This window comes from Melanerpes formicivorus, unplaced genomic scaffold, assembly GCF_026170545.1.
Source record: "Melanerpes formicivorus ecotype bairdi unplaced genomic scaffold, bMelFor1.0.p_v2 SCAF_49, whole genome shotgun sequence".
NCBI lineage: Eukaryota > Metazoa > Chordata > Aves > Piciformes > Picidae > Melanerpes > Melanerpes formicivorus.
In genome coordinates this window covers 3848515-3873740 of record NW_027142401.1, presented here as the reverse complement: position 1 = coordinate 3873740, position 25226 = coordinate 3848515, and the positions used below count along the sequence as shown (strand labels likewise).

General features: G+C 40.0%; 1 protein-coding gene across 1 annotated transcript in view; it reads right to left on the bottom strand.

The window, feature by feature from the left end:
- Nucleotides 1-4899: 4899 nt before the first annotated feature.
- The window catches only part of NPAS3 (neuronal PAS domain protein 3), a 658723-nt gene continuing 638396 nt past the window's right edge, over nt 4900-25226 (bottom strand). The window contains exons 8-13 of the mRNA XM_068160299.1: nt 18295-18395; nt 17393-17461; nt 16574-16614; nt 14907-15280; nt 11383-11498; nt 4900-8714 (exon numbers count right to left, since the gene is read on the bottom strand). Of these exons, the coding sequence (XP_068016400.1) occupies nt 7405-8714; nt 11383-11498; nt 14907-15280; nt 16574-16614; nt 17393-17461; nt 18295-18395 (2011 nt within the window). The 3' untranslated portion in view covers nt 4900-7404. The remainder of the gene's footprint in view (nt 8715-11382; nt 11499-14906; nt 15281-16573; nt 16615-17392; nt 17462-18294; nt 18396-25226) is intronic.

Here is a 25226-nt window from a genome sequence, read left to right as displayed (position 1 = left end):
ATACTTCCAGAAATGTGGTTATTTAAATGAAATAGTTCTGAACTACTCTGGGCTTTTGTTTTGCTGAGACCCACCTCATGGTGATTGCAGAAATAAAAGCTGCTCTTCCACTCCTTCTTACAGAATCACAGAAACATTCAGGTTGGAAAAGACCCTCAGGATCACTATGTCCAACCCATAACCCTACTCAACATGGTTCATCCCCAAACAATATCCTCAGGCACCACATCCAAACCACCTTTAAACACATCCAGGATTGGTGACTCCAGCACCTCCCTGGGCAGCACATTCCAACGGTCAATCACTCTTTCTGTGAAGAACTTTCTCCTCACCTTGAGCCTAAACTTCCCCTGGTGCAGCTTGAGACTGTGTCCTCTTGGTCTGGTGCTGGTTGCCTGGGAGAAGAGACCAACCCCCTCCTGGCTACAACCTCCTTTCAGGAAGCTGTAGAGAGCAATAAGGTCTCCCCTGAGCCTCCTCTTCTCCAGGCCAAACAACCCCAGCTTTCTCAGCCTCTCCTCACAGGGCTTGTGCTTGAGCCCTCTTCCCAGCCTCGTTGGCCTTCCCTGGACACGTTCAAGTATCTCAATATCCTTCTTGAATTGAGGAGCCCAGAACTGGACACAGTACTCAAGAAGTGGCCTAACCAGAGCTGAGTACAGGGGCAGAATGAATTCCCTGCTTCTGCTGGCCACACGATTTCTGATGCAGGCCAGGATGCTATTTGCCTTCTTGGCCACCTGGGCACACTGCTGGCTCATGTTCAGGCACATTCAGATATCTTCATATACATAGGTACTACCCTGCCAACTGACTTTCAGAGGTGGTGGATCTGCATGCCTGTGTGCAGGCATGTGCATGTTTTATAAATGGCTTGGTCTTACCTGAGCATCTGTGGCTCTGGTGACATCCCATTTGTTCACATTTCTGTAGCCTCCTCAGTAAACTCACTGGATAGATGGCAGTTCATTAAATCTGTTGACAATGCACATCCAGCCTTTCCACCCTCCTCCCCCAGCCCTAAAACAAAAATAAAGAAATTACAACGGCAAGGAGGAAAAATACTATGCAAATAGCTCTGAAAGCTCTGACACATTTAAACTAAAGCAGTTCCTAGAATCATAGGATGTTAGGGAAGGGAAGGGACCTTTGAAGATCAAGTCCTACCCCCCTGCCAGAGCAGGACCATCATGACAATAAATATGCTGTCAGGGACATCACAGCTACTCCAGTGCCATGACCACCTTGCAATAGCACCAGTGCAATCTGTTGGAGCTGGCTATCTATGTACTGATTTTTTTTCCCCCTATCACTGTAACTTTTCAGAGTCAAGATGCTTTGAAAAAGCCCAACATGCAAACCAAGTGGTTCAGAGACAAAATTTCCAGAGACTGCAGTTACTGAGATCAGTTGTTTTAGGAAATCATCTCTGCCCAAATGACCTGACAAAGTTTGCTCAGCTTCCTGCATGGCAGACAGTTTTTCCTCAAATACACAAAACCAGCAGGTAGGCCAACCCCAATGAAGCCTTCTCCAAGGGTTCAGCACTTTCAAGCAGTTTTGTTCTGTTTTGTTTTTCTTAAAGTTGCTACAAATAATAAATTACAAACCCCACTCCCCAGAGCTAAACCAATGCAACTCTGTGTTCTGGTGCAACGTATAGGCAGTGAGGCTGACATTTAAAAAGCCTTTATAATAACTCAAATCCACCCTCTCATGCCCCTTGTTGGAATTAGCATCTTGAGCTGATATTGATTAACACTTATTTGGAACAAGCATGTTATTCTTCCATTAAATTTTATTCTAGTCATTCTCCCATCTCCATTTAAATTCTGTTTTCCTCTTGGCTGGCATCCCTACCCTTAGCTACCTCATACACAGGATGCGTTGCCAACTGGAACATGTGAGCAGAGCTGAAAGCAGTGCTGCTAACCTCTGCTCTTTTCTACCCCTGGCAAGTTGGAGACATAACAAACTCAGTGCCTGGAGCCTGGGAAGTGGGAACCTTGAACTGCTTGGAACTCAAAAGAGCCAGACTTCAGGCTATTAAGCTATTGGGCTGGCTCAGTGTGCTGTAACTGTGCACATATATTTTGTGGTTCTTTTCTCTTGGTTTGTTCTATCAGCCCAGCAAGCCAGATTCACATGCTCTTACCTCAGCTGAGTGTATCCTTTGCTGTCAAGAGATGTACTGAAGACTGTGCAAGTGATTAGACAGTTTTACTCAGCATGAAGACGACAACCAAACTCTGATCCGGAATGACTAACCCCACAGTTTTGACTTCCAAGCAAACACTCAGAGGAGAAAAGATTTGGGCCTACAATGTTGCTTACAGATCTTGGCCAAGGGCAGATTTTACATGCCCCGAATATGTATGCTTAGAGACCATATATTCAGCAGTAACAACATAAAATATGGAACCCGGAAATCTTTGTCACAAGTGGGGCAAAAATTGGCTGAGGGACAAAGATTCACTGTAAAGAAAGCCAATGAATGGAGGAGGAATGTAGAAATCGTGTGAGTGGTGGGTGAGAAGGCTCCCAAAGCCCTCTCCTGCCATGCCCTAGCCCCTTCTGGTGCACGGAGCATCAACCACAGAGTCAGCACACAGCGATGGGGAGCTGGGATGGCAGCTCCTCTACCTACCACACCTTCTCCATCCAAACGCTCTTGCTCTGGGCCTTTTCCTATGCAGGTGGAATCAGTGGTGGTTTCCCCTTTTGAAGGTCAACCACTGTGTGGATGTGTGCATAATCAAAACTGGATTTGACTTGGGTTTTTTCCCCTTTGGTTGTGAGGTCAAGGCTTTTTGCCTTGCCTTTTCTACTCGGGTAAACGTTTCTGTCCTCAATCTGTAAGGCCGAAAAGTCTAGCCACAGACATCAACAACTCCCACGTTGCTAGTCTGGGGAACCAAAAGTATGACATTCAACAGCATCAGCAGGCTAGGCAGGATACAATGTGACTGAAGTTTCAGTGTAACATTCTCGAGTACAAAAATGAAAATACCCAGTGCATTTTAAATGATTAATGTACAAAAGCTGCCCTCTCCCAGTGCGCATTAATCAAGTAAAAATGCACACTTTCCATCGTGGTTAATGTTGCAGGTCCATTATTCAGCTTTGATAATGTGCATAAAAATGCTCAATATGACAATGAGTTGGGGTAGCTGAGAATTTAGGATGGTGGCAAGTTTGTTGTAGTATTTGGATTAGCATTCTTAACCTACATCTTGACAACTTCTTTTCTTCATTTTGCAAGAGTTAATAGAATCTAACTTTAGCCTCTTTGACTTTTGGTTATGTTTTGTTGTTGTATTTTTTTTTTCTTTATATTTTTTATTTTAATTTTTCTTTGTTTTTTCCTCTTTTTTTTTTTCCTTTTTTATTTAAAATTTTCTTTCTTTTTTCTTTATTTCTTTTTTTCTTTCTCTTTTTTTCTTATAATTTTCCTTTTTTACTTTCTCTTTTTGTCTTTTAATTTTCCTTTTTTTATCTTTTTTTTTTTTCTATCTTTTATCTTTTAATTTTCTTTCCTTCTTTCTTTTTCTTTCTTTTTTTTATCCTTTTTTTCTTTCATTTTTGCTTTTTTTTTCCTCTTTTTTTATCTTTTTTTTTTCTCTCTTTTTTTCTCTTTTTTTCTCTTTTTTTCTTTTTGTCTTTTTTCTTTCTTTTTTCTTTCTTTTTTCTTTTTTTTTCTTTTACTTTTTTCTTTTATTATTTTTCCTTTCTTTTTTCTTTCTTTTTTTTTCTTTTTTCTTTTTTTTTCCTTTCTTTTTTTTTTCTATTTTTTTCCTTTTCTTTTCTTTTCTTTTCAAACAAAACAATTAACAAATAACCTGCTCAAACAAATACTACCAGCATTCATTAGTCAGGATGGTTATATGCAAAAAGAAATGATGCCAGATAGTAACAAATCCAAGAGAAGTTTATTATGAAAATGGCACCTGCAGGATGAAAAAAAAATTAAGTTACATAAAGACAACCATGTATGACATGTATGAGGATCTACAAAAGTATAAAAAGAACCCTGTTGTAAAATGAAGTATGTACATTTCTGAGTTGCAGCATTATCAATGGTCAATGAAACAAAAAAAAAAAGTATGTTTCAAATAAGCCAGGCACTCAAGAAGTTAGATTCGGTTAGCTTAACACAAAATAAATGTACCATAGCTGTCATTTTTTAACGTTTTAATTGTGGATTTGTTGTTGTTTTGTTGTTGTTGTTGTTGTTTTGTTTCGCATTGTTTCGGCTTTCATACCGTAGAGTTGGTAACACTGCTAAGATTTCGACGAACAGAATCCCTTTCCCCTGTTATTCAGCTACTTGGCACCAGTCTCCTCATAAAAGATTTCATATATTTGTACAAGAAATAGTTAAAAACACAGACACAGTCTTCACAGGTAATGAAATTTTTTTTTTTTGTGGTTTTTTTTTTATGTTTTTGTTTTTTTTTCCATTTTGTCATTTTAAACACTATGGATTTTTAGACAGCAGCTGTGATTATCTGTTAGTTTAAATCACCAGAAATCTTTTTTTTTTTTTTTGACACAACACAGAAACATTTATATAAAAAAAAAAAAAACAAAACCCAAAACAACAACAGCTGTCTAGCTGTTTTTTGTTTGTTTGTTTTTTTCTTCCTTTTTTTTCCCTTTTTTTCCTTTTTTTTTCTTTTTTCTTTTTTTTTTTCTTTTTTTGTAGCTGAGAGGTGCACTCCTTTGATTGTTCCATAGCTAGAGTAGAGCTTCCCAGATTAAACTTTGAATTTCCCCATCGGCTTTCTCACCCTTTTTTAGACCTACTTAAACCCTTCCAATGGAACCTTTAGAAGCTCATTAATTAAATTTGTGGCATCTAAATCTCTCCTTTCCCCTCCCCTCTCCCCCCCCCCCCCATTACTCCACCGTGGCTTGGACCTACTTCTGAAATTCAAAGGTACCGCAGGAATTGACTCAACGCAGCGAGCGCTCACAGGTTCAAAGGAGAGTTGAGTTAACACACGAGCATTTGCACACCTAAGCAAATATTTATGACAACTGTAAGTTCAGTTTCCATTCTGATTTGTTTTTTTTTTAAACAATGCTGGCCAGCCTTTTAAAACCATTTCCTATCTCACTGGTAATTGCTCTACATAGTACTTTGCCAGGCTACCTGGGAGAAAACCAAAGAAATGCACCCTCTGCTTCCAGTTTGAGCACAAGGAACTCTGGGAATGTTAACAACCGAGGCTATATGGCGTCAATTTGCTTAATAGATCTGAGCATTACTCTGTAGTGCATTGTGGGGTACACTGGAAGAGTAAGTCATACCCAGAATTCCTCTGTGGGAAAAATGGCTCCATTAACCTTGAGCTAGTTAAGAGTCTTTTATCTCTGAGAGCGAAGAAGAGAGAACGAGAGAGCAAGAGTGAGAGAGAGAGAGAGTGGGGAAAAGTGTGGAGGGGAAGGGGGAGAGAGAGGTTTGAGAATACACAACAGCAAAGCAACAGCAGAAATTAAAAGGTATACAGACAGTGGAAGCAGCATAAGGTGACATTACAGAGGAAGGCCACCACACAAAAACCACTAACCCCCAAGAATCACTGGTTCACTAGGACTGCAGGAATGGGACTTTACCACTCCGGACTAGAGATAAAGCACAGAGAAGACAAAGGACAAAACAACTACATTAGCTTAGTATATACTGCATATAGTAACACACATTGAAACTGCAATGGGACTGACAGCCAAGGACACTTACACATTGTACACATTACAGTTCTCACATCTGTTATTAGATGCCTTAACAAACAGCTGCCAAAGATGGAGTGGAAGAAGAATTTATATTTGACAGTCATTTGGAGTGTTTGACACTACACTGTGATTTCTGGCAACGAAGACAAAATAGGAGATTTCCTTTCTTTTACTTAATGTGCAGTTTTCAGTTGTAGTTATCTATTTCAAGCTTATTAACCCATTCTTTAGTTTTAAAACATATTGGTTTCCACACTAGAAATAAGGCAAAAACAAACAAACAAACGAAACACACCCAACTCAAAAGAACAGAAAAAGAAATGTACAACCTTCCCTCTATAATATTAAATGAAAAAAACAAAAAACAAAACAAAACCCAAACCTAAACCAAAATATGTTAAATAGTTCTTCGGGTTTTTTTGTTCTCTTTTAATTTTTTTTTTGTGTGTGTTTTTTTTTTTCCCTCTCTTTGTTTATTCTCTTTTGTTTGTTTTAAACTCTGAAGTGTTATTTGCTGTTGTAAAATTAGCCTCAGTTACACTGAGAAAAAAAGTAAAGCAAAACAATATGCACCTAAGAAACTGCTCCTCGCGTCAATTAAATTGAGTTTTTTTTGTCTTAGTTTTCCCCCCCCCCTTTTCCCTTTTTACTTCTTTTAATCCTAAGCACTTTTTTTTTTTGTTGTTTTCCCTTTCTTTTTCCTTTCTTTTTTTTTTTTCCATTTTTTTAACATTTTTTGCAAAAGGCTTCCTGACCCATTTAAATTTGATGTGAGGCTATGCTTTGTTAGTTTGGAGGTAAAAAAATGCTTTTTAAGTCCTGCAGCAAATGTTAATGAGGGCTTTTGTCTTAACTAACCAAGGAGACTGCAGCACCCGACTATTAAACCAGCACGGAACACATTCTTTCCATAAAACCCAGCCCACCAGCTGCATATTGTATGAAGACATTACAGATTAAAAAATGATAGCACCATGGTTTTAGAAATTAAGTTAAAGTTTCAGTAATTAACATTTAGTCCCAACTTTTATTTTTTTTTTTCCACTGGTTCTGTGGTATTTTTTTTTTGTTGTTTTTTAACATTCTAGTCACAGGCCAGAAATTAACTTTTTAAGAACCCAAATTATTTTATGTGCAAGTAAGAAAATTGTAACCATAAAAAGAGAATTAAACTCTGCATAAAATTCTAAAATACTATCCCCTATTTAAAGGAATTAGGAACAAAAAAAACCCCTTTTCATTTGACTTAGTCAAACAGGGCACATTGTTTATGCTTGTCTCTTTTAATCTTGATCATATCAAGATCATTTTGAAGTAAAACCAATGGTTGTCACTTTAAAATCTCTTTACCACAACACTGAGTATTCTATGGCAGAGGCATACACATATTAAAGGCATCTTAATAAAGATGCAAAGGAAAAAACACACATCTTAGAAGAAGACAAAATGGCAGGCAACTGGTACTTCGACTCTCTGAAGGCAAAAATAAAAAAATATCTTTACATTAAAGAATAAGTCAAGTTAAAGAGAAAGGGGATGAAATGGGGACCATCGTATTTGAGAGAATAAGCTGACCTGCTCAAATTCAAAGTGCTAGAATTAAAGGTCTAAATTAAAACATAGTCTATGCCTCAGAGTATAACACTGAACACAGTATGTGGTCATATTTCAATCCTCTTTCCGTTCCAGAGTCTGTGTAGTGTGAATGCCATTGCTGTACACAGGAAATGGAAGAGTGGAAAACAGTCCTTCGGCAGTCGTGAACACGTTCCCTGCAGGCATTTGGGTCAGGCTGGCCCCGCTCACAGCACTTCCAAAGGGTCCCGACATGTTGAGTCGGTGAACGTGGTGGTAGAGCATTTCCATCGGTGTTTTAGGATCCAGCCCAAAGCTGGGGCTGTTAACATCAACAAAGTTAACAGCGTGGGTGTTGGGAAGAAGGTTGCCCTGCATGGCTAAAGTCACTTCAGCTGGAGCATACCGAATAGTGCCAGTGGTGTAGACCCTCTGAGCAGCAGTGCTGGTCGCAGCAAGGGTTCCTGTTACCCTGTGAACCAAAGGAAGCACCACATTGCCTGCTTGTAACCTCTGAAGGGCTTCCAGGTCCCCAGTGTACAACAAAGAGTTGGAAGCTGTGGGACCTCCTGGATGTTTGTCCCGTGGAGATGCTGAAAGCGGGGGCGACAAAGGGTCAGAGGAGACAGGAGCCAAGGCTGAGCTGGATGAGGTGCTGAACTGAGTCTTGCGGCTGGCAGTATTTTCAGTCCCTGGCGGGGTGAGAACAGAGTCTGGAATGGAGACATGTAAACTACTGCTGGCTTGTGGGGAAGGGAAGTGCTCGGAGCTGGGGGGCTTGGTCATACTGTAAGGTGATTCATTCCTTGAGATTTCCCTGTTAGGTGGGTAATTCCAAATACTGCTATCGTTATCAAAATTGATAGGTTCTGAGATTTCTGTTTTAATTTTGAGCACTGAGGCACTGTTTGGTGACGAGAGCAGCTGCGGCTGGTCCACCAAAGCTGAGTCAAGCCCGTTTGGACTCGAGGTGCTTGACAGCCTTCTCCGGATCATGCTGCCTCCCTTTTGCTTTTTTCTCCTCTTCTTCCTCTTTTGATGCTTGCTGGAAGACTGAGCATTTACTTCCCCTGCACTGTCTGAGTCCTTGGCACTGTCTGAGGTCAGCGATTCACAGTTCTGCAACCGCAAGTCTGACTCACTCTCAACGTAGCGCTCCACCTTGATCTGCATAGAGCCAAGAGTGCCAAAACTGTCCTCAGGGGCCTTCTGATTCTCGAAGTCAGAGTTTTCAAAGCTATCATCACTGTCCCTGCTGTCCTGGTTGCTGGAGCTGTTCCCATCATCATTACAGTTCATTTCGTTATCCGACTGATTTCCTGACTTTTTCCTGTCAGATTCAGGGTCTTCACTGTTTTCTGACTGGTTTCCTTTCTCATCAGACTTTGAGTTCTCATTGTCCTCTGGAGAAGAAGGAAAGTGAAACAAACCGTTAGCAACAGGAATATGAAGTTACAACCCACGGCCAGATTTTTACCTACCAATGAGATTTGGTTGGTGTAAACTTTGGGGTTTTTTTTGGCAAAAGGCATTCTCTTCTGCAGAGCCACAATGTTGGAAGAGCCTTGTTCACCATCAGGACTCATGTTAATGCACTAAAAGCCTGTGCCACACGGCCTGCACCTTGACTGAGGGGGGTCTTTTCATCTACTTGCTGGACAAGAATAATTTTGACAACTGTGAGCACAAAGGCATTGTAGCTGTGTCATCCAAAGAGGAGCCAGGGAACAATCCCATTATGACTTTTCTGTTCTGGTGACTGTTCTTTCATGTCTGTGTTCTCCTACTGTGGGCAGGCATCCAGGTGCAGCACTATTTACTAATGAAGATTCTAGTCCTCTCATCTCATTTTCCTCTCACCATTGCCACTTGGAAAGTGGCATAGCGTCTCTGACTTCAGTGGAATTACTGCTGATTTCCTCTCGTGTGAGAGGAGAAGCAGGTCATATGTGTATACATCTGAATGAATAAACCACTTAAAACAATTTTGCTACCTTGCTAGACTGTCTGCTCATATTCCCCTGAAGGGCAGCAAATGAAAAAAATAATAATAAAACATCAGGCAGAGAACTAAATTCTTGATTGATCCAAGTCATCTAAGGGCCACTGAAAACAGCCCAGCTCCAGCACTGAGAACCTGTCACTCTTCTTGCCTGAATTCATTTAGTTGTGCTTCAGATTTTTACCTAATTCTAATACAGATACAATAAACACTCGAGCCCTCTGGACTCAAGACAGCCAAAGCAGCTTTGAGGCTGAATATGCTCCATTATCATACTATGTTTGAAAGGATCAGGAAGGGCTTCAGGAGACCTCATCTTTTACAAACTAGCCAGAAACCTTTTGTTGGGAAATAAAAGATGTTCTTTCACTCATCAGAGCCAAGTACTGCCCTTTTCAATACACTCCTTCAGGGGAAAAGGGGAAGGGCCAGTTTTCCTCTCAAGATTGGTTACCCCTGGAGCCATGTCAAGAGCAAACAGTTTCCTAGTCCTTCTGGAGAAGGTGAGCTTGAGAGGGAAGCTCTCTGAGGATTCAGGGCAATGCACTTCACAAGCCACTCAGAAGGACTCTGGCTTGAATCATCAGTAGCAGAGAGACCTCCCTTTTGGAAGAATAAAACCTATGGAAGGCAAAGTAACAACCACAACCACCTCAATCTCATCCAGCATCTCCTTCCACCTAGGGCTGAATTTCTCCTAGAAATATTTTTGAATAATTTGGATTTTTTTTAAAAGATTTTTTTTTAAGGCCATGGTTTCTAGCTGGTCAAGAGTGGGCTTAGAGTGAGGTCATCTAAAGCTGCACAAAATTTGCCTGGGATTTTATCAGAACTTGGACTGAACTTGGTTTCATCCAGGATGCTGTTCCAGGTTCAGGGCCTCTGGCATTTCTAGTTAATTCTTTTGTAAGGAACAGCCCACGGCCTCTGCTGTCTTCCAAGACTACCAGACACCTTCTTCTGAGATGTAGACATCTGTGCACCTTTTAAAAGTGATCTATTGCTCTGCATAAGTCTTAGGAGTCCTGAATGAACATACACTTCTCACCTGAAGAAACTTAAGAGTGCACATGGGAAGTGCAAAGTGTTCTCCCACATGTCTGTCATCTGGCTATTTGGCAACAAAACAGCATACAGAAAGTACTGGGAATGCTCGAAGAGATCCCCAGTGACGGTGGGCAACAAGTCTGTCTGCATGCTCAATATTGACTTAAACTATCAAAACAAGCTGTCAAAAGAGAATAAGGGCAAAACATGAATGAGAACAGCCAGATCATATAACATTAAGGCCTGCTCCTCTTCTTGCTTTTGCTTATGTCCCTGTGATCCATTTCTCCAGTATCTTTGGGCTGTTATTATAGACATGAGAGGAAGGTCATATGTATATATTTATTGCATACTACAGCAGAGTAACATCCTTCTTGGGCCACTGGAAATGATGTTCCTTTCAAAGCCAGATGATCTGCACCTATGCCTAGGTAACCACTTTTAAAATTAATAGGGAATGTGTGAACCATCTGTGCACTGGGCCATCTGTACACCTAATTTACACATTGAGTTTGACAAGTACCTTTAGCTTGTAAAAAACAACTGAAGTCCCAAACTTAAAGAGCTTTAAAACCAGTGCTTGAACCCATAGCTTCTAATAAAACTCAATTCTTTTAACCTAAAATAAACCCTCAAATTTTGCAATCTTCACTGCTTCCCTAGTGAGACTCTTAAAAATGTATATATACAGGGAAAAGGGTCATAAAAACTGACAGTAGAGACTTATCTTCAGAACATATGCCTACTCTGGAATGATAAGAACTAGAATAATATTCAACAGCTACAATCCCCAGGTCCTCTGCATAGGGCACAATACCTGGTTTGCGGAGAGTTGAGAGAGATGCTGAGGAAATGCAGGCCACGCAAAGATTCTGCTAGTGTTTTTCAATTTGGTTTTGTTTTGCTTTGCTTCCCGTTATAAGAGAACCATCCCTGAGAAGTACAAGCAAATGGCAAGCCCACCATGTGGCTCTCATGACATGAACCTTGTGCAGGCGTAAAAGGCACACCAGGTGCATTACCTGAGTTGTCCTTTGAGTCTGACTCAGAGTCAGAGGTCTCCGAGGATTCTGAGGTTTTCTCCGGCAGATGAGGAAGTTGTGCAATATCCATTGGAGTGTCCTTGTACTCTGGGTTGCTGAAGAGGAGACAGCAAATATAATCACAATTGGATGATTTGCAGTTTCATGCTTTTCCCCCCTCTTTTTATATCAAAGTTCAGAAACAAAGAACATAAATAAGAAGAATAGCAGAGCAAAGACAGAAACGTACATTTTCGCTCCTCAGAGCTTCACAGCAGGGATTTTATGAAGGTTTATTTTAATACTGCTGTCAAATACTTATATTGACCAGGCACTAAAACTCATTTGATTCTGGTGAAGTTTTAGAGCTATCAAAGCATTCTTACTGAAGTGGGACACCATGGCTTGTGTGCTATCTAACAGAAAAGCTACACTGTGTAATCATCCAACAACAAAATATCTCTTTTTCGATCCCATTACTGTGCCTGGAAGGACAGAGAGGGTGTTTTAACTTTTCCAATCTGTTTCTCTCCCACCGGCAATGTCTATTAGAGTTATCTCTGTAACAATGTTCTCTATCAACCTCTACAGAGCCTTTTCAATACCTGTTTTTCTCCCTGCTCCTGTTTTCCACACTTTAATCAAGCAGACCGTACATAAAGTTAGTAAGAAGGTGCTAAGTTAGGGCTAGAGAAAATGACCACTTCTCAAAAGAACTTGGCCCAAACCACAGATTTAAGAGGTTATAGATTTTTAAACACTGCACACAGGCATCGACATCACCAAGAACCCAAAAGCAACCACTCTATATGACAGATGCACATGTGCATGTTAAGATGCATATGTTAGGGATAAAGAACTGTCAACACACCCATTATAATCATATCTTCATCTGCTCATGTGGTGCTCACCTGTGACTTGTTAGCAATGAACATGACTGCAATGTAAAAAAGCTACATTACCAGAGGGGAAAAAAAAAGCCACACAAAACAGCATCTTGGTTTGGAGCCTTTAAAATGTGTTCTTTTTCCAAACCTGGGCAAAGGCAGGGGAACAGGCACAGCTCGACGTAAGGGGCACAGGAATGTTGAAAAATAAACAAGGTCTTTAATCATTTTTTGAATAGGTGAGCATTTCTATGCAGCTCAAATTCCAGCCTGGTGATAGAGCAGAAAATCCGCAGTCCTGCACAGAACAATGCGAAGCAGCGCCGGGGGTGACTGACACACTCCCACAATGACAGTGTGCCCACATCCAGCCTGTTCCAGGGCGCTGTGAAAATTCAGAGTTCACACAGTTCACACTGAAACGCCGTTCTTACGATTATCATCTTTATGGTTTTGTCCTGACAAAGTGACTTTATTCTGTTGCATCCCAGGGCAGTCCCCAAATTTGCCCCCTCCAAGCAAAAGATGTTTGAGGGCTTTCACACTGTGAATAACAAGTCGCTAGGACAAGAACAGCATTAATCCTCCCTGTCACTATAATTAGTCTATCCTTTTACAGACAGCTGAATCATACTTTCTAATGCATGGAAATGTATACAGACCAGTACTCCTGCTAAGAGTAGACATAATTATGCCTTGATCTGTCATTAAAATATTATTTGGACATTTGGGTCTTTTGCAGATTTCAGTACCAGGAGAAATCTAAATTAGAAACATGCAACTTCAGTGGAGAAGTTAATCTTTCTCTCACAGACCTGTGAAGGGAATAGTGCAGAAAAATCAAGTTCTGGAAGGAGACATGGGGGAAGACTGCACTGCTTTGGTTGTTTATGTTTTGGGTATTTTTTTGGGGGGGTGGGTGGGTGTTATTTTTATTTTTTTGTATTTTTTTTTGGGTGTGAGGTATATTATGTTAGAGAAAATAATTTCCTGGGACATTTGTAGACTAGGCTCACTTATTGTCTTGAAAACAGCAAAGGGGGCAAAGGCAACCGCTTATAATTCTTATTTTCCAGAATATGAGCACGTTTCTGGGCAGTTTGAAGCCCAATCAGAACTGGGGCAGTAAAGCTGTACTTTCAGTTTAGACCTGGCAGGCTGAAGATGACCTCTTGAAATGCTATGTCCTGCCTCATTCTTGCAAAAAGAGACAAAAACCAGTAGCAGGATAAGGATATATTCGGAAATGCCTATGTTCAATCATAGCAGGACAGAAACATGCGAGCCCAAATGAACACTTCACTGCTGTGGAAGTTTTCCCACAGCATCCCTCAATGCCCTCCTGTCAGGGGTTGTTTCTTCCTCTTCCCCAAAAGGGGAATCAAAAGTATTTCAACATGCAAGTTTAGGCAGGCATAGTGTCTTCAGGGCTTGCTGGACTTGGCATAATAAGTCACAATCTAACCCCTAGACATGACTTTGAACTCTCATGGAATCAAAGGGAATGTAACAAACCATGACAAGCCACTTAAAAGGAGAACAGGCCAGAAAATGACAATTGCATTTCATGACAATCTCAAGGCTTCAAATTTTATTTGTTTGTTTGTTCTGCTCTGAAATGAAACAGAAAATCCCCCAATCTTATTGCATGTTTTCACAAAGTAGAATGTATTTCAGATGAGAAAGGTCAGGTTTGTAATTCACTGTTTCTCAGTGACTGTTGCTCTTCCCCTGAGCTCAGAAACCACTTCTTCTAAACTACTTGGGCTTTGGTGAAATAATTTCTCAGGGAAGAGCCTTTCATTGAAGTTGTTACAACTATTTCTGTTTAAAATAGTTCTGACAGTTTAAAATAGTCTTAATCGCTACTTTTATTTTTAAATCCTGTTTTGCATTCTTCAATGTGAATACTGGCTGATGGTTACAGAAGCAACATATTCATTCAAGGCTTTTCTCCTGAGAAAATTCCTTTCTCTGGAGTGAACTTGGTAAACACCCTCCTTAGCAACGTTTTTGCAGCATTCCAGAAGTCTGCATTTTCAATAACCAAATAAGCCAGTGTCCAACATGCCACATCAGATTTCATAACACAACTACTGGAAGCTGGTGTGGATCACTTCATCCTGAAGCTCAGGGTTGAATAGATTTCAGGGCAGTGCAGGCATGCAATAAAATGGCAGAGGATTTATCTGGATATTAGGAAGAATTTCTTCACCACAAGGGTGGTCAGACACTGGAATATGTTGCCCAGAGGGATGTTAGAAGCCTTATCTCTGGAGGCTTTTAAGGCCGGGCTAGATGGGGCTCTGAGCAACCTGATCTAGTGTGAGGTGTCCCTGCCCATGGCAGGGGGGGGTGGTGCTAGATGATTCTTGCAACCCCGACAATTCTATGATTTATTTGAAGACTAAGGTAGCATAATAATTCAAAACTATTCCAGTGTACTGAGATGTGACAGATGCCTCAATCACTTTAATCAAATGGCAGTGATTTTGAGGTGGACCATATGAAAAGTTCTTCTCCTTAACTTTCTTCAGTAGGTAATTGTTTGTTTTTTTTTTTTCCCTAAGCCCCTCACTAACAGTGAGAAACAACAGAGACAGCAGTTCAAGTGAGAGAAGTGCCTGGAAGACCTACCTAAGAAGGTAATTGACCCAGATGATGTTCTTCTCACTTGCATTCTTGGCATTGACAGCTATGGTTGCACTAGACTGTATCCAGATGTAACCTCCATTCTTCTGCATCCAGCGGTAATACTTTGTTACACATTGACCCTTATTCAGCACTGGCAAGAAAAACCAACAAAACAAAACAAAACAGAAGCAAGATACAGTGCACGTTAGAAATGTTGTTAGATGAACTTCATTGTTACAACACAGCAGAAGATACTTGGCTTCCTTTAGGTTCAATGCAGCTCGCCAGTGAGCTGACAAACGGGATCTGAAGATCAGCATAACTAGCTGTACGCCTGGCAAGTTTCTAAAGTATAATTTAATCTGTTTTTTTGGAAACTAGTGGAAGAAGAAAAGTAAAAAGAGCTACAACTCTCTGTGGTTCACAAAATACTTATTACTGTGTGGACATTTTCAATGCACTCAATGTCAAACTGCAAAAAAGAAAAGGGAAGGGGAAAAAAAAAAGGAGGCAAATTTATATGTGATTTATTCATAGCTCCTAGGTAGACCTCTTTGAGAGTCTGGATATTTGAAAGGTTTGGGAAGATACTCTACCCCTGCTGCTTTGATCATTTCTCCTTATTGCAGGCAATATCAACCACTGAACTTATACATCTGTTTCTTTGATCTTGTCAAACAGAATTTACAGTTCTCACATGAACCAAATCTCCACTGGTCAGTGGGGGGAAAGTCTTGGGAGAATTTACTTTCTACCAGAGCAAAGTAAATCAACAGACTGAGAAAGAGGCCTAAGGGAGGCACAGAATGGCTTGGTTGGAGCCCAAGTGTGACAGCTCTCTCCAATGTTTGAAAACTGCAAGGAAAGAGAGAAACAAGTAAAAGCAATCAGTAACGTGAAACGGGGCTCACAGCAAGAAGGCTTAAAACCACAGACGTTCGAAGTAATACTTTGGCCAAAAATATTGCCGAGCTGAAACGGTTTTGGTTTGTATCTGATGTTTCAGTGTCAGGAGAAGGGGATGCAACGGAAATCTTTCAGCGGAAGGGAGCAGCGGCCCGCTGTCCAAAACCCAGGCGCTATTGTTAGCGGGGAAGGCTCTCCCTGCAGCGCTCAGCAATGCCGCAGAGGTTTGGGCGCTAGAGGGCAGTGTGCACCCATAGACACCACCTGCTTTTGTCATGTCCTTGTCTCCGTCTGCTAAAATGAAAAACCTCTAACTGCTGTAATAAATTTGGCTAAATTAGCTGCTAAATGGTTATCTCAAGTAATATGTATTTGCATTAATCATCTTGCTCTAAACCAGAACAAGCCAGAGTCCTAAAGACGTAGTAAATTCATATTGTCCATTTAATTACGGCTAATAAGTGCTTCATATACAATAGTTTCATGAAGTACATTTTCTTTTCTATTTTTTTTTTTTTGGGGGGGGGGGGTGGGGAGGTAGAGGGAAAAGAAAAAAAGTCACTTTGGAAAAGAATAAGTATTTAAGGCAGTTAAAATTCCTGCCATAAATGTGACAAACGACACTTTGGAGCTTTCAAGTTAACCAAATGTCTATACCCCTAATTATATGTATGAATGTATCTATGTCTAAATCCATGTACAGCAGATAACTAGAGAAAAAGGTATTTACAAAGGCAGCCATACAAACACAGATGCATTCTTACCTTGGAGAGATCCTCCAATTGCCACTCAGTTTTTTCAACTACTGAATTAAATAATGCATGTGAAAAAAGTGCAATGTAACATGAAGGTAAAGTGTTCAGCTGTAATGGGACCAAATAATTGTAATCTGGGTCTTGGTGTTAACTTGGTCGAGTTAGTTGTTAACTGGGTCTAGTTAAGGAGGTTTGTCTCTAGCAGAGTTTACCTAAATTTTCATTTTTGTATTCCAAGCTCTAAATATTCTGCCATAATAACTTCATTGGCTTCAAAACCTCATTATACAGGAGCATAGAGATAAAACATGAACAACCGACTACCCAGCATTTCTGTCTAACCAATGCTGCATTGCCACATCATATAAATTAGTGCAACTTTATCAGTTAAGCAGAATTACAGAAGAAAAGCACTGCTGTAAGCTTTGGTTACAGGAAACTTTTCCATTTCAGTAAATCAGAACATTCAAAATACTCCGCTTACAGCTGACAGTACAACTGATAAGCCTGGAAGTCTGGAGTGATATTATCTCCTTTCTGCAAACCTGAACATTCACAGGCGTGTGCAGAAACTAGGAAAACATTTCTGCCCTTGCATCTACTAATTATACTCTTGTCTTCTTTAGAATAGTTTCTTTCTGGGGAGTTTACCATTCTATACAAACACCAAAGTATTAATCCTCTCAACTGCCCACATGCACATCTGAAAACCAAGGTCCCAGCCAGCGACTGAAGAGCACACTGCAATTCTGCATAGTGATACCTATAAGGACCCAGATCCCCCAACACTTTCCGCCCACTCCATCATGGTCCTTCCTCCTTCAGTACCTTTGATATTGGTTGTTGCACCACTGGAAAAGTCAATGCCATGAGCTGAACAGAGCAGCCATTTCAGAACTACGGGGAAAGGGTGAAAATTAACCCCATATAAGTTACTGCTGAAGGAAAAGGCGCTTGCTTTTTCAAGAAATAAAGTTCAGTGCATCAGAGTTGCACACAAACCATCTAGTTAAGCGTTCAGGTCCCAAAATTGCTGTACATCCAAAGAATATTTGAAATACTGTCTTGAAAAATGAGCTTTCCATGAAGCTCCTCTACCTGCAACTTCCTACACATATTTAGTCAGCTCAGAAATCTTACCACATACAAAGGATTTTCCTTCCTGCATCTGCCCAAAGCATGTTTCATATGAGAGATTTGTGGGCCACACTCTGAAGCAAAGTCCCACGATTCAATATAAAAATTCTCTCTGTAAAGAGATTGTCCAGCAGGCCAGCTGTGCTGTACTGCTAAATCTGGTTCTTATATCCTTTGAGAGTGCACTAAGCACCCCTAAGCCAGTTTTGAAAGCTCCTGCTAGAGCTTGAGATTTCCCAACATGATGAAAGAGAAAGAAGGATAATAATAATAATAATAATAATAATAATAATAATAATAATAATAATAATAATAAAAGATTTTAAATGTTTTCCAATTCATTATATTTTTGTAACTGTTGGCACTGCAAAGCTGAAACACAGAAATTAGATGAGAATTTTTAGGAAAGAGGCAACTAGAAGGACACATCAGGAAGGGAAATCAATCTGGTTTACTGATAACCTAAGGTTATTGAGTAAAGCCCTGTTTCATTCTGAGGCATAAAGAGTCCAGAGTTACTGATTTTGAGAAGAAATGAAAAGGAAAAAAATTAGTTGACTCTAAGCTCTGCTTGGGAAGTGATGTTTTATTACCAGCCACAGACCATGCAGTGCAGCTTAGCATAAACTTCTGAAAAAGTAATGCCATGTGGACCACATCCTGAATGTATTCACACTGTACTTCAGGCAAATCCCTAATTGAGAATCAGGATTCAGCATTTCTAATACAAGAATCCTGGCTTCTATGCTGTGTCCAGCAGGAGTAGGGAGGACATTGTCCCCCTTGTACTCAGCTCTGGTGAGGGCCGCAGCTCCAGTATTCTGTTCAGTTATGGGGATCTTGATACAAGAGAGATGTGGAGGTGCTGGAGCCAGTGCAGAGGAGGACAATGAAGCTGGTGAGGGGCCTGGAGAATAAATCTGATGAAGAATAACTGAAGGAGCTGGGGATGGTTAGTTTGGAAGAGGAGATTGAGGTGAGACTTCATTGATCTCTACCTGAAAGGACATTGTAGAGAGGCTGGTGCTGGTCTCTTCTCACAGGTAATTAGTGATAGAACAAGAGGGAATGGCCTCAAGCTGTGACTGGGTAGGTTTAGACTGGACATTAGGAAATATCTTTTCACAACAAGAGTGGTCAGGGATTGGAATGTGCTGCCCAGGGAGGTGGTTGAGTCCCCCAAGCCTGGACGTGTTTAAAGGTGGTTTGGATGTGGTGCTTGTGGATATGGTTTAGGGGTGAATGTTGTAGAGTCAGGTTATTGGTTGGACTTGGTGATCCCGAGGGTCTTTTCCAACCTGAGTGATTCTGTGATTTTTGTACACTAAGAAATGCACAGAGTTTTAAAGTAATAGTTTAAAAGTTGGATTTTATGTGGAGTACCTAGCCTGGCAGATGGTACAGTACAGGGGCGGGGTGAGACTTGTGATCACATCAACAGGATGGCTTGTGGGACTGAAGTTACACGGGCTTGGGTTATATACTTATATATATATATATAGAGATAGAGAGAGATGCACACACACATATATATACACACACATATAAACTCTCTAATCAAGGACAATAAGTGAGGATTAATGTTTTAAACTAGTAACCTTTACATTAAATGCACAGATCTATTCCCTAAAATGGTGGATGCTAAACTTGACTAAAATTTGACTAAAACATTACCTAGTTAGTCCATTTCAATTCAGTGGCTAGCATGCAAGAAATGCACAGTACATCATGCTATGAAATAAAGGGAGGGTGGAAAAAAAACCTCACTTATTTCTCAGAGTATGAATATATTGCTATGTACACATTTCCCAACAGAGGGATTTCAGTTTTCTGTGGTAGCTTTGCACACAGCAATATTCTTGTAGCAGTGGAGTGAAGGAGGGGGGTGGGGGGTGGAAGAAGAAGAAACAGTCAGTGTTCTTTGCAGGAACCTATTTCTGTTAGAAAATCAAAATAAATCAGTACAAGTTTGTCTTAAGGAATATGGTTACAAAAAGCAAAAGAACATAGTTTCTTCCTGTAAGGCTGTTCCGAGAAATCAAAGCCAAAGCTTCTAAATAGTGAGTTGTGTTTGAAAAGAAGGAAGTAGCTTAATTCAGTTTGAAGAGGAGATGAAGAAATTGGGTATCAAAAGCAGCCTTTTAGGGAAGTCTCGTACAAAAGGACATTTTAGTCATGTGCATATGCATTTAAAAGCTACCACTATATTGCGTATTCAGGTAAGTATTGAGTAAATAGGAAATGATGAGATCATCTTACATATTCACACAGCTCCACAAAGAGGCTCTTTGTAACGGGGGAAAATACCGAGGTTACATCTGCCACGCTATTCACCCCGCTCCTTGTGATACCTTTATCGATGACTGGGTGGTATTGATACTGAATTCCCCTTGAGATAAATGTGCAGGAATATTTTTAATTTACTGCATGAGGATGAAAATGCCATACTAAATACCATAGTTGGATACTTAGCTGCAGCCACAAGTACTCTTTCTACATTCACAAAACTGGCAGACGAAACATGAAAAGGAATACTGACTCTTTAATCTCCACTTCTCCACCTAAGGCCCAAGGCAAGCTGACAGGGTAACTTCATTCTGGAAACAGAGGTGGGTTTTTTTTATTTAGTTTTTTATTTTTTTAATTCTGGATTACTTTTTCTTCTGCTTTTGAAAACTGTGGGCTATAGGGGAATGAACCTGGCATAGACTTAAAACAAGAACAAGTTTCTTTATCTGAAAAGTTACAGTCCTTGATGCTTACAGGAAGGTCATTTTGAAAACCCACAGGAAAAATAGCATCACAGCCAGAAAGAGTGCATTAAGTGCCTTATTTGCTCGTAACAGAGACAGTTTTTCATTTGTAACAGCTCCAAGGATCAAGTGAGCCTTTGATGTCGTAAGGACTTTTCTATAGATTTTGCAATTAGTGAGTTAGATGTTTTTAATAGAAAGTATCTACAAATTGGATTTCAGCAATGGAAAAATAGCACCCAGCAATATTTAGCAATCTCAAATGATGTTTGTTACTTAAACAGAATTACAAGCTGGGTGATAGGAGACCTGCATTCGGTGAGCAAACACGTGCCATCTATGCAATTCTCCACAAACACTTTGATTTCAGATCTACTACATAAGGTAGGGTAAGGAGGAGGGGATGTTAAGTCAGGATAGTGTGCAAATGCATTCCTTACCTGAGTTACCTTAAGCAAAATAGAAAGAAGAGAAGAGAAGAGAAGAGAAGAGAGAGAAGAGAAGAGAAGAGAAGAGAAGAGAAGAGAAGAGAAGAGAAGAGAAGAGAAGAGAAGAGAAGAGAAGAGAGAGAAGAGAAGAGAAGAGAAGAGAAGAGAAGAGAAGAGAAGAGGAAGAGAAGAGAAGAGAAGAGAAGAGAGAGGAGAGAAGAGAGAAAAGAAAAGAAAAGAAAAGAAAAGAAAAGAAAAGAAAAGAAAAGAAAAGAAAAGAAAAGAAAAGAAAAGAAAAGAAAAAGAAAAGAAAAGAAAAGAAAAGAAAAGAAAAGAAAAGAAAAGAAAAGAAAAGAAAAGAAAAGAAAAGAAAAGAAAAGAAAGAAAAGAAAAGAAAAGAAAAGAAAAAAGAAAAGAAAAGAAAAGAAAAGAAAAGAAAAGAAAAGAAAAGAAAAGAAAAGAAAAGAAAAGAAAAGAAAAGAAAAGAAAAGAAAAGAAAAGAAAAGAAAAGAAAAGAAAAGAAAAGAAAAGAAAAGGAAAGGAAAGGAAAAGAAAAGAAAGGAAAAGAAAAGAGAAAAGAGAAAAGAAGAGAAGAGAAAATAAAAGAAAAGAAAAAAGAAAAGGAAAGGAGACAGAAAAGGAGAAAAAGAAAAGAAAAGGAAAAGGAGAAGGAAAAGGAAAAGGAAATGGAAAAGGAAAAGGAAAAGAAAAAAAGAATAGGAATAGGAATGGGAATAGAATTAATCAGGTTGGAAAAGACCTTTGAGATCATCAAGTCTACTGTTTAGAGGATTCAGTCTACTGTTCTGCGAGGATGTAGAAAGCTGCATTTGAGTCACACCATATGATAGGAGGAAGACTTGAGTGCTGGACAGAGAATGTCCTTTTCAGGTTTGGGTAAAAATGGAGTGCATTGAGTCATTAACACCGACCAAGACTTGGCTGCTATCATGGTATGAATATTAGCAATAATTGCTGGCTTCTAAATATAAATTCCTCCCTTCCAAAGTCAGAAAGGAAGTAGCAGGTCAGGTTCATGACAGAAAATTGTACCTCACTGGTATCCAACCTCCCACTTCTTCAATCATGTGAGGTAATTCTTTCAAGCATATACAGTCACTCTAAAAGTGCTAAGCGTGGCAGTTGCTTACTCCTGCAATAAGGGAAACTGTTTAATTTTCCAGTGCAGGGATGTTGCATACATAAATACCTGATAAATTAGGCCAAAATAAGTATGAACAGCCTTGCAGGGGAAAAAAAAATGGAAAACCTTAACCAACCATTTATAAAAATTGGAAAGCTTAAGAATCTTTTACAATTAAGCAGTACTTTTCCTGCCTCACTTTGCACAGCAACGAATGTTAAAAGCAGTTTAAGTCAAACTGTGGGGGGAAGAAAACAAAAAGAAAGAAAGAAGTTTGCAGCTCAAGGTCATTGCTTGCCAAATACAGTGAGAAAAACCTTCCAAAAGCTCCATGTCCAGCTAGGGAAGAAAAGAAACTCTAAACAGTGGAAAGAGTTTGGAAAAAACAGAAAGAGAGATTGGCCATTGGAATGTGCTGCCCAGGGAGGCGGTGGAGTCACCATCACTGGAGGTGTTTAAGAAGAGACTGGACGGGGTGCTTGGTGCCATGGTTTAGTTGATTAGATGGTGTTGAATGATAGGTTGGACTTGATGATCTCAAAGGTCTTTTCCAACCTGGTTAATTCTATTCTATTCTAATCCTATTCCTAATCCAAGGACAGTAGTACTACAACCCTCTGAAAATTCCTGGCCTCTTCTAGGGATTCTGCCTTCACATCTGATTCCAAATTATCTCAGATGGTGGGTTGGATTGGTTGATGGGTTGGACACGATGATCTTGAAGGTCTCTTCCAACCTGGTTTGGTTTATTCTAAATAGATAAGGACCAAGTAAGATGTTTGGTTTAAAATCAACCCTATGTTATGAGTTTGTGTGATGTCAGTTCACAGCAGCAGTACATATTAAGCAAACCCCATCAAAACCAGAAAAAAAAACCCCAAACAGTATTTCCTAGCACTAAGCACAAATAATCATCTCCTGGACGTGTTCCTACGGAATCTGTTTTGAGTTATCCTGCTCTGGCAGAGGGGTTGGACTCAATGATTTTCAGTGGTTCCTTCCAAGCCCTGTGACTTTGTGATACTTGGATAAGAGACACTTTTCTTTCCCTCTCCATTTCCTGGTGGTTATCATATACCAGTTGCTCATGGTCTGTCAGCTAAAAATATACAACTTTGTAATCATGCTTAACAATAACTCTTAACAAGAATATAGAATGCTAGGCAGAATGTTTATTTTAAAACATTATGTAGGTACTGATCAAATGTAATGGCAGAATTATAATATATAATTAAATGCTTCACTAGATAGAGTCTTCCATGGAAGCTTGCAGCATGCACAACAGATTTTTTTTTGCCTTGTTATTTCTACAGCTAAAAATGATGTAAATAAACTAAACAAGTTTATTTAATGATAAACTGGCTTGGAAAATGAGCACTAGCTTTATCTACCAAGGAATCTATAGGTTTTATTCTCTCTGCCTTAACTTTCCCATCATTATTTGTCTGTCTCCCCTGACTTTTAAATCTTCAGTCCTGCCATAAAGAGATTTCCTTCTGCTAATATTGAAAACCGTCGTTTAGAAACCCAAGCCTGCTTTGAACACCAACTTCAGACAGCACTTCTGTTATCATTAATGAACTCTCACTGTTCAAACTGGAGGGGAAAATGAAATCCCAGACCCAAATTTTGCCCTCAGCTACTAAAACGTAACATCAGAGGAGAAGTCTGGCCCTGCTTGCTCAAGAAACTTAAATCTGTCCTCCATTTCTCCACTAATATTAATGTCCATCATATGACACTCTATGCAAGATTAATGACTTTAGAAGGTAACCCATTCCGCTACAAATGTATCAGCAGACTCTACACAACTATAGCTGCTACAAATAGGAAATGAGACAGAAGTCTCACAGAAGCAGATTGGCAGAAATATTGATCTTCTTTTAAATATCACATGTTAAAGATGGTCTGTTCTAAGGGACAAGATCTCTTTAGACATTCTTTCATTTTGGGGATAAGAGTTCCTGTTTGGGTACTTGGACTCAGTGAAATGCGTGGTTTTCTCAGCCTAATCTCTAGAGGAAAGGGATCCACAGCACTCTGTCATGGTGGCATGGCATAACTGAATGTTCACACACCCTTCTAACTACCACCACTACAAAGATTCATCCCCATCTCACATTTCGAGTAAACTACATTAACCATTTTTAAAGCATCTTGTCCCTTTATGCAAGACAACTTGTGAAAAGGAAAGAAATCTTCCATTGTTCTCCACAGGCTTTGAAAGGACATCTTAGTGCTGACCAGAAAAACTCCAAAAACTCTGCAAGATAAAAAGAACTTCTCAACAAGTGAGCATCTATGATCTCAGACCCAATACCTAATAATGTGTGGGGCACTGCATACAAAGGCTTCAGATGTTTGGAAGGGCCTTTCCAAAAGTCCACTGATACAAAGTGCTGAACACCTTCCTACTTGCTTTATAAGTTATCAGACATCAAAACCAACATTGATCCCCTGCTGGCCACATCACTCATGGTGGCAAAGCCACAAGTGATTTATGCAGGTTCTTTCAAATGACCTGTTGCCACACAAATCACAGTATCACAGTATCACTAAGGTTGGAAGAGACCTCGAGGATCATCGAGTCCAATCTATCAACACAGACCCAATGACTAGACCATGGCACCAAGTATCACAGTATAACTTAGGTTGGAAAGGACCCCCACGTCCAACCCCCTCTTGAATGCCTGCAGGGACGGTGACTCAACCACCTCCCTGGGCAGCACATTCCAATGATGAACGACTTGCTCGGTGAAGAACTTTCTCCCCACCTCGAGTCTAAACCTCCCCTGGCACAGCTTGAGACTGTGTCCCCTTGTTCTGGTGCTGGTTGCCTGGGAGAAGAGACCAACCCCTTCCCAGCTACAACCACCTTTCAGGTAGTTGTAGAGGGCAATGACATAACACATAACTGATTATAACGACATAATCACATAACTGATACAGGCTACAGATTTTACTGACAGTATTTTCATTTCCTTCTGGCTTTGAGAACTGCCTCAGAGACACAAGTTCAACTGTCCAGACCTTTGAAAAATAAAAAGAAGAGGAAAAGACCCAGTACCACTAATGTGTTTCTAAAACTCTGTTAAGATCTGCAACAGTTTCTTCTCCCTTCACATAGTGACATTTTAGGACGGAGTATTTCACAGCCTAGTAAACCACAAATAAAATCCTTAATCCATTCTTGGATTTTC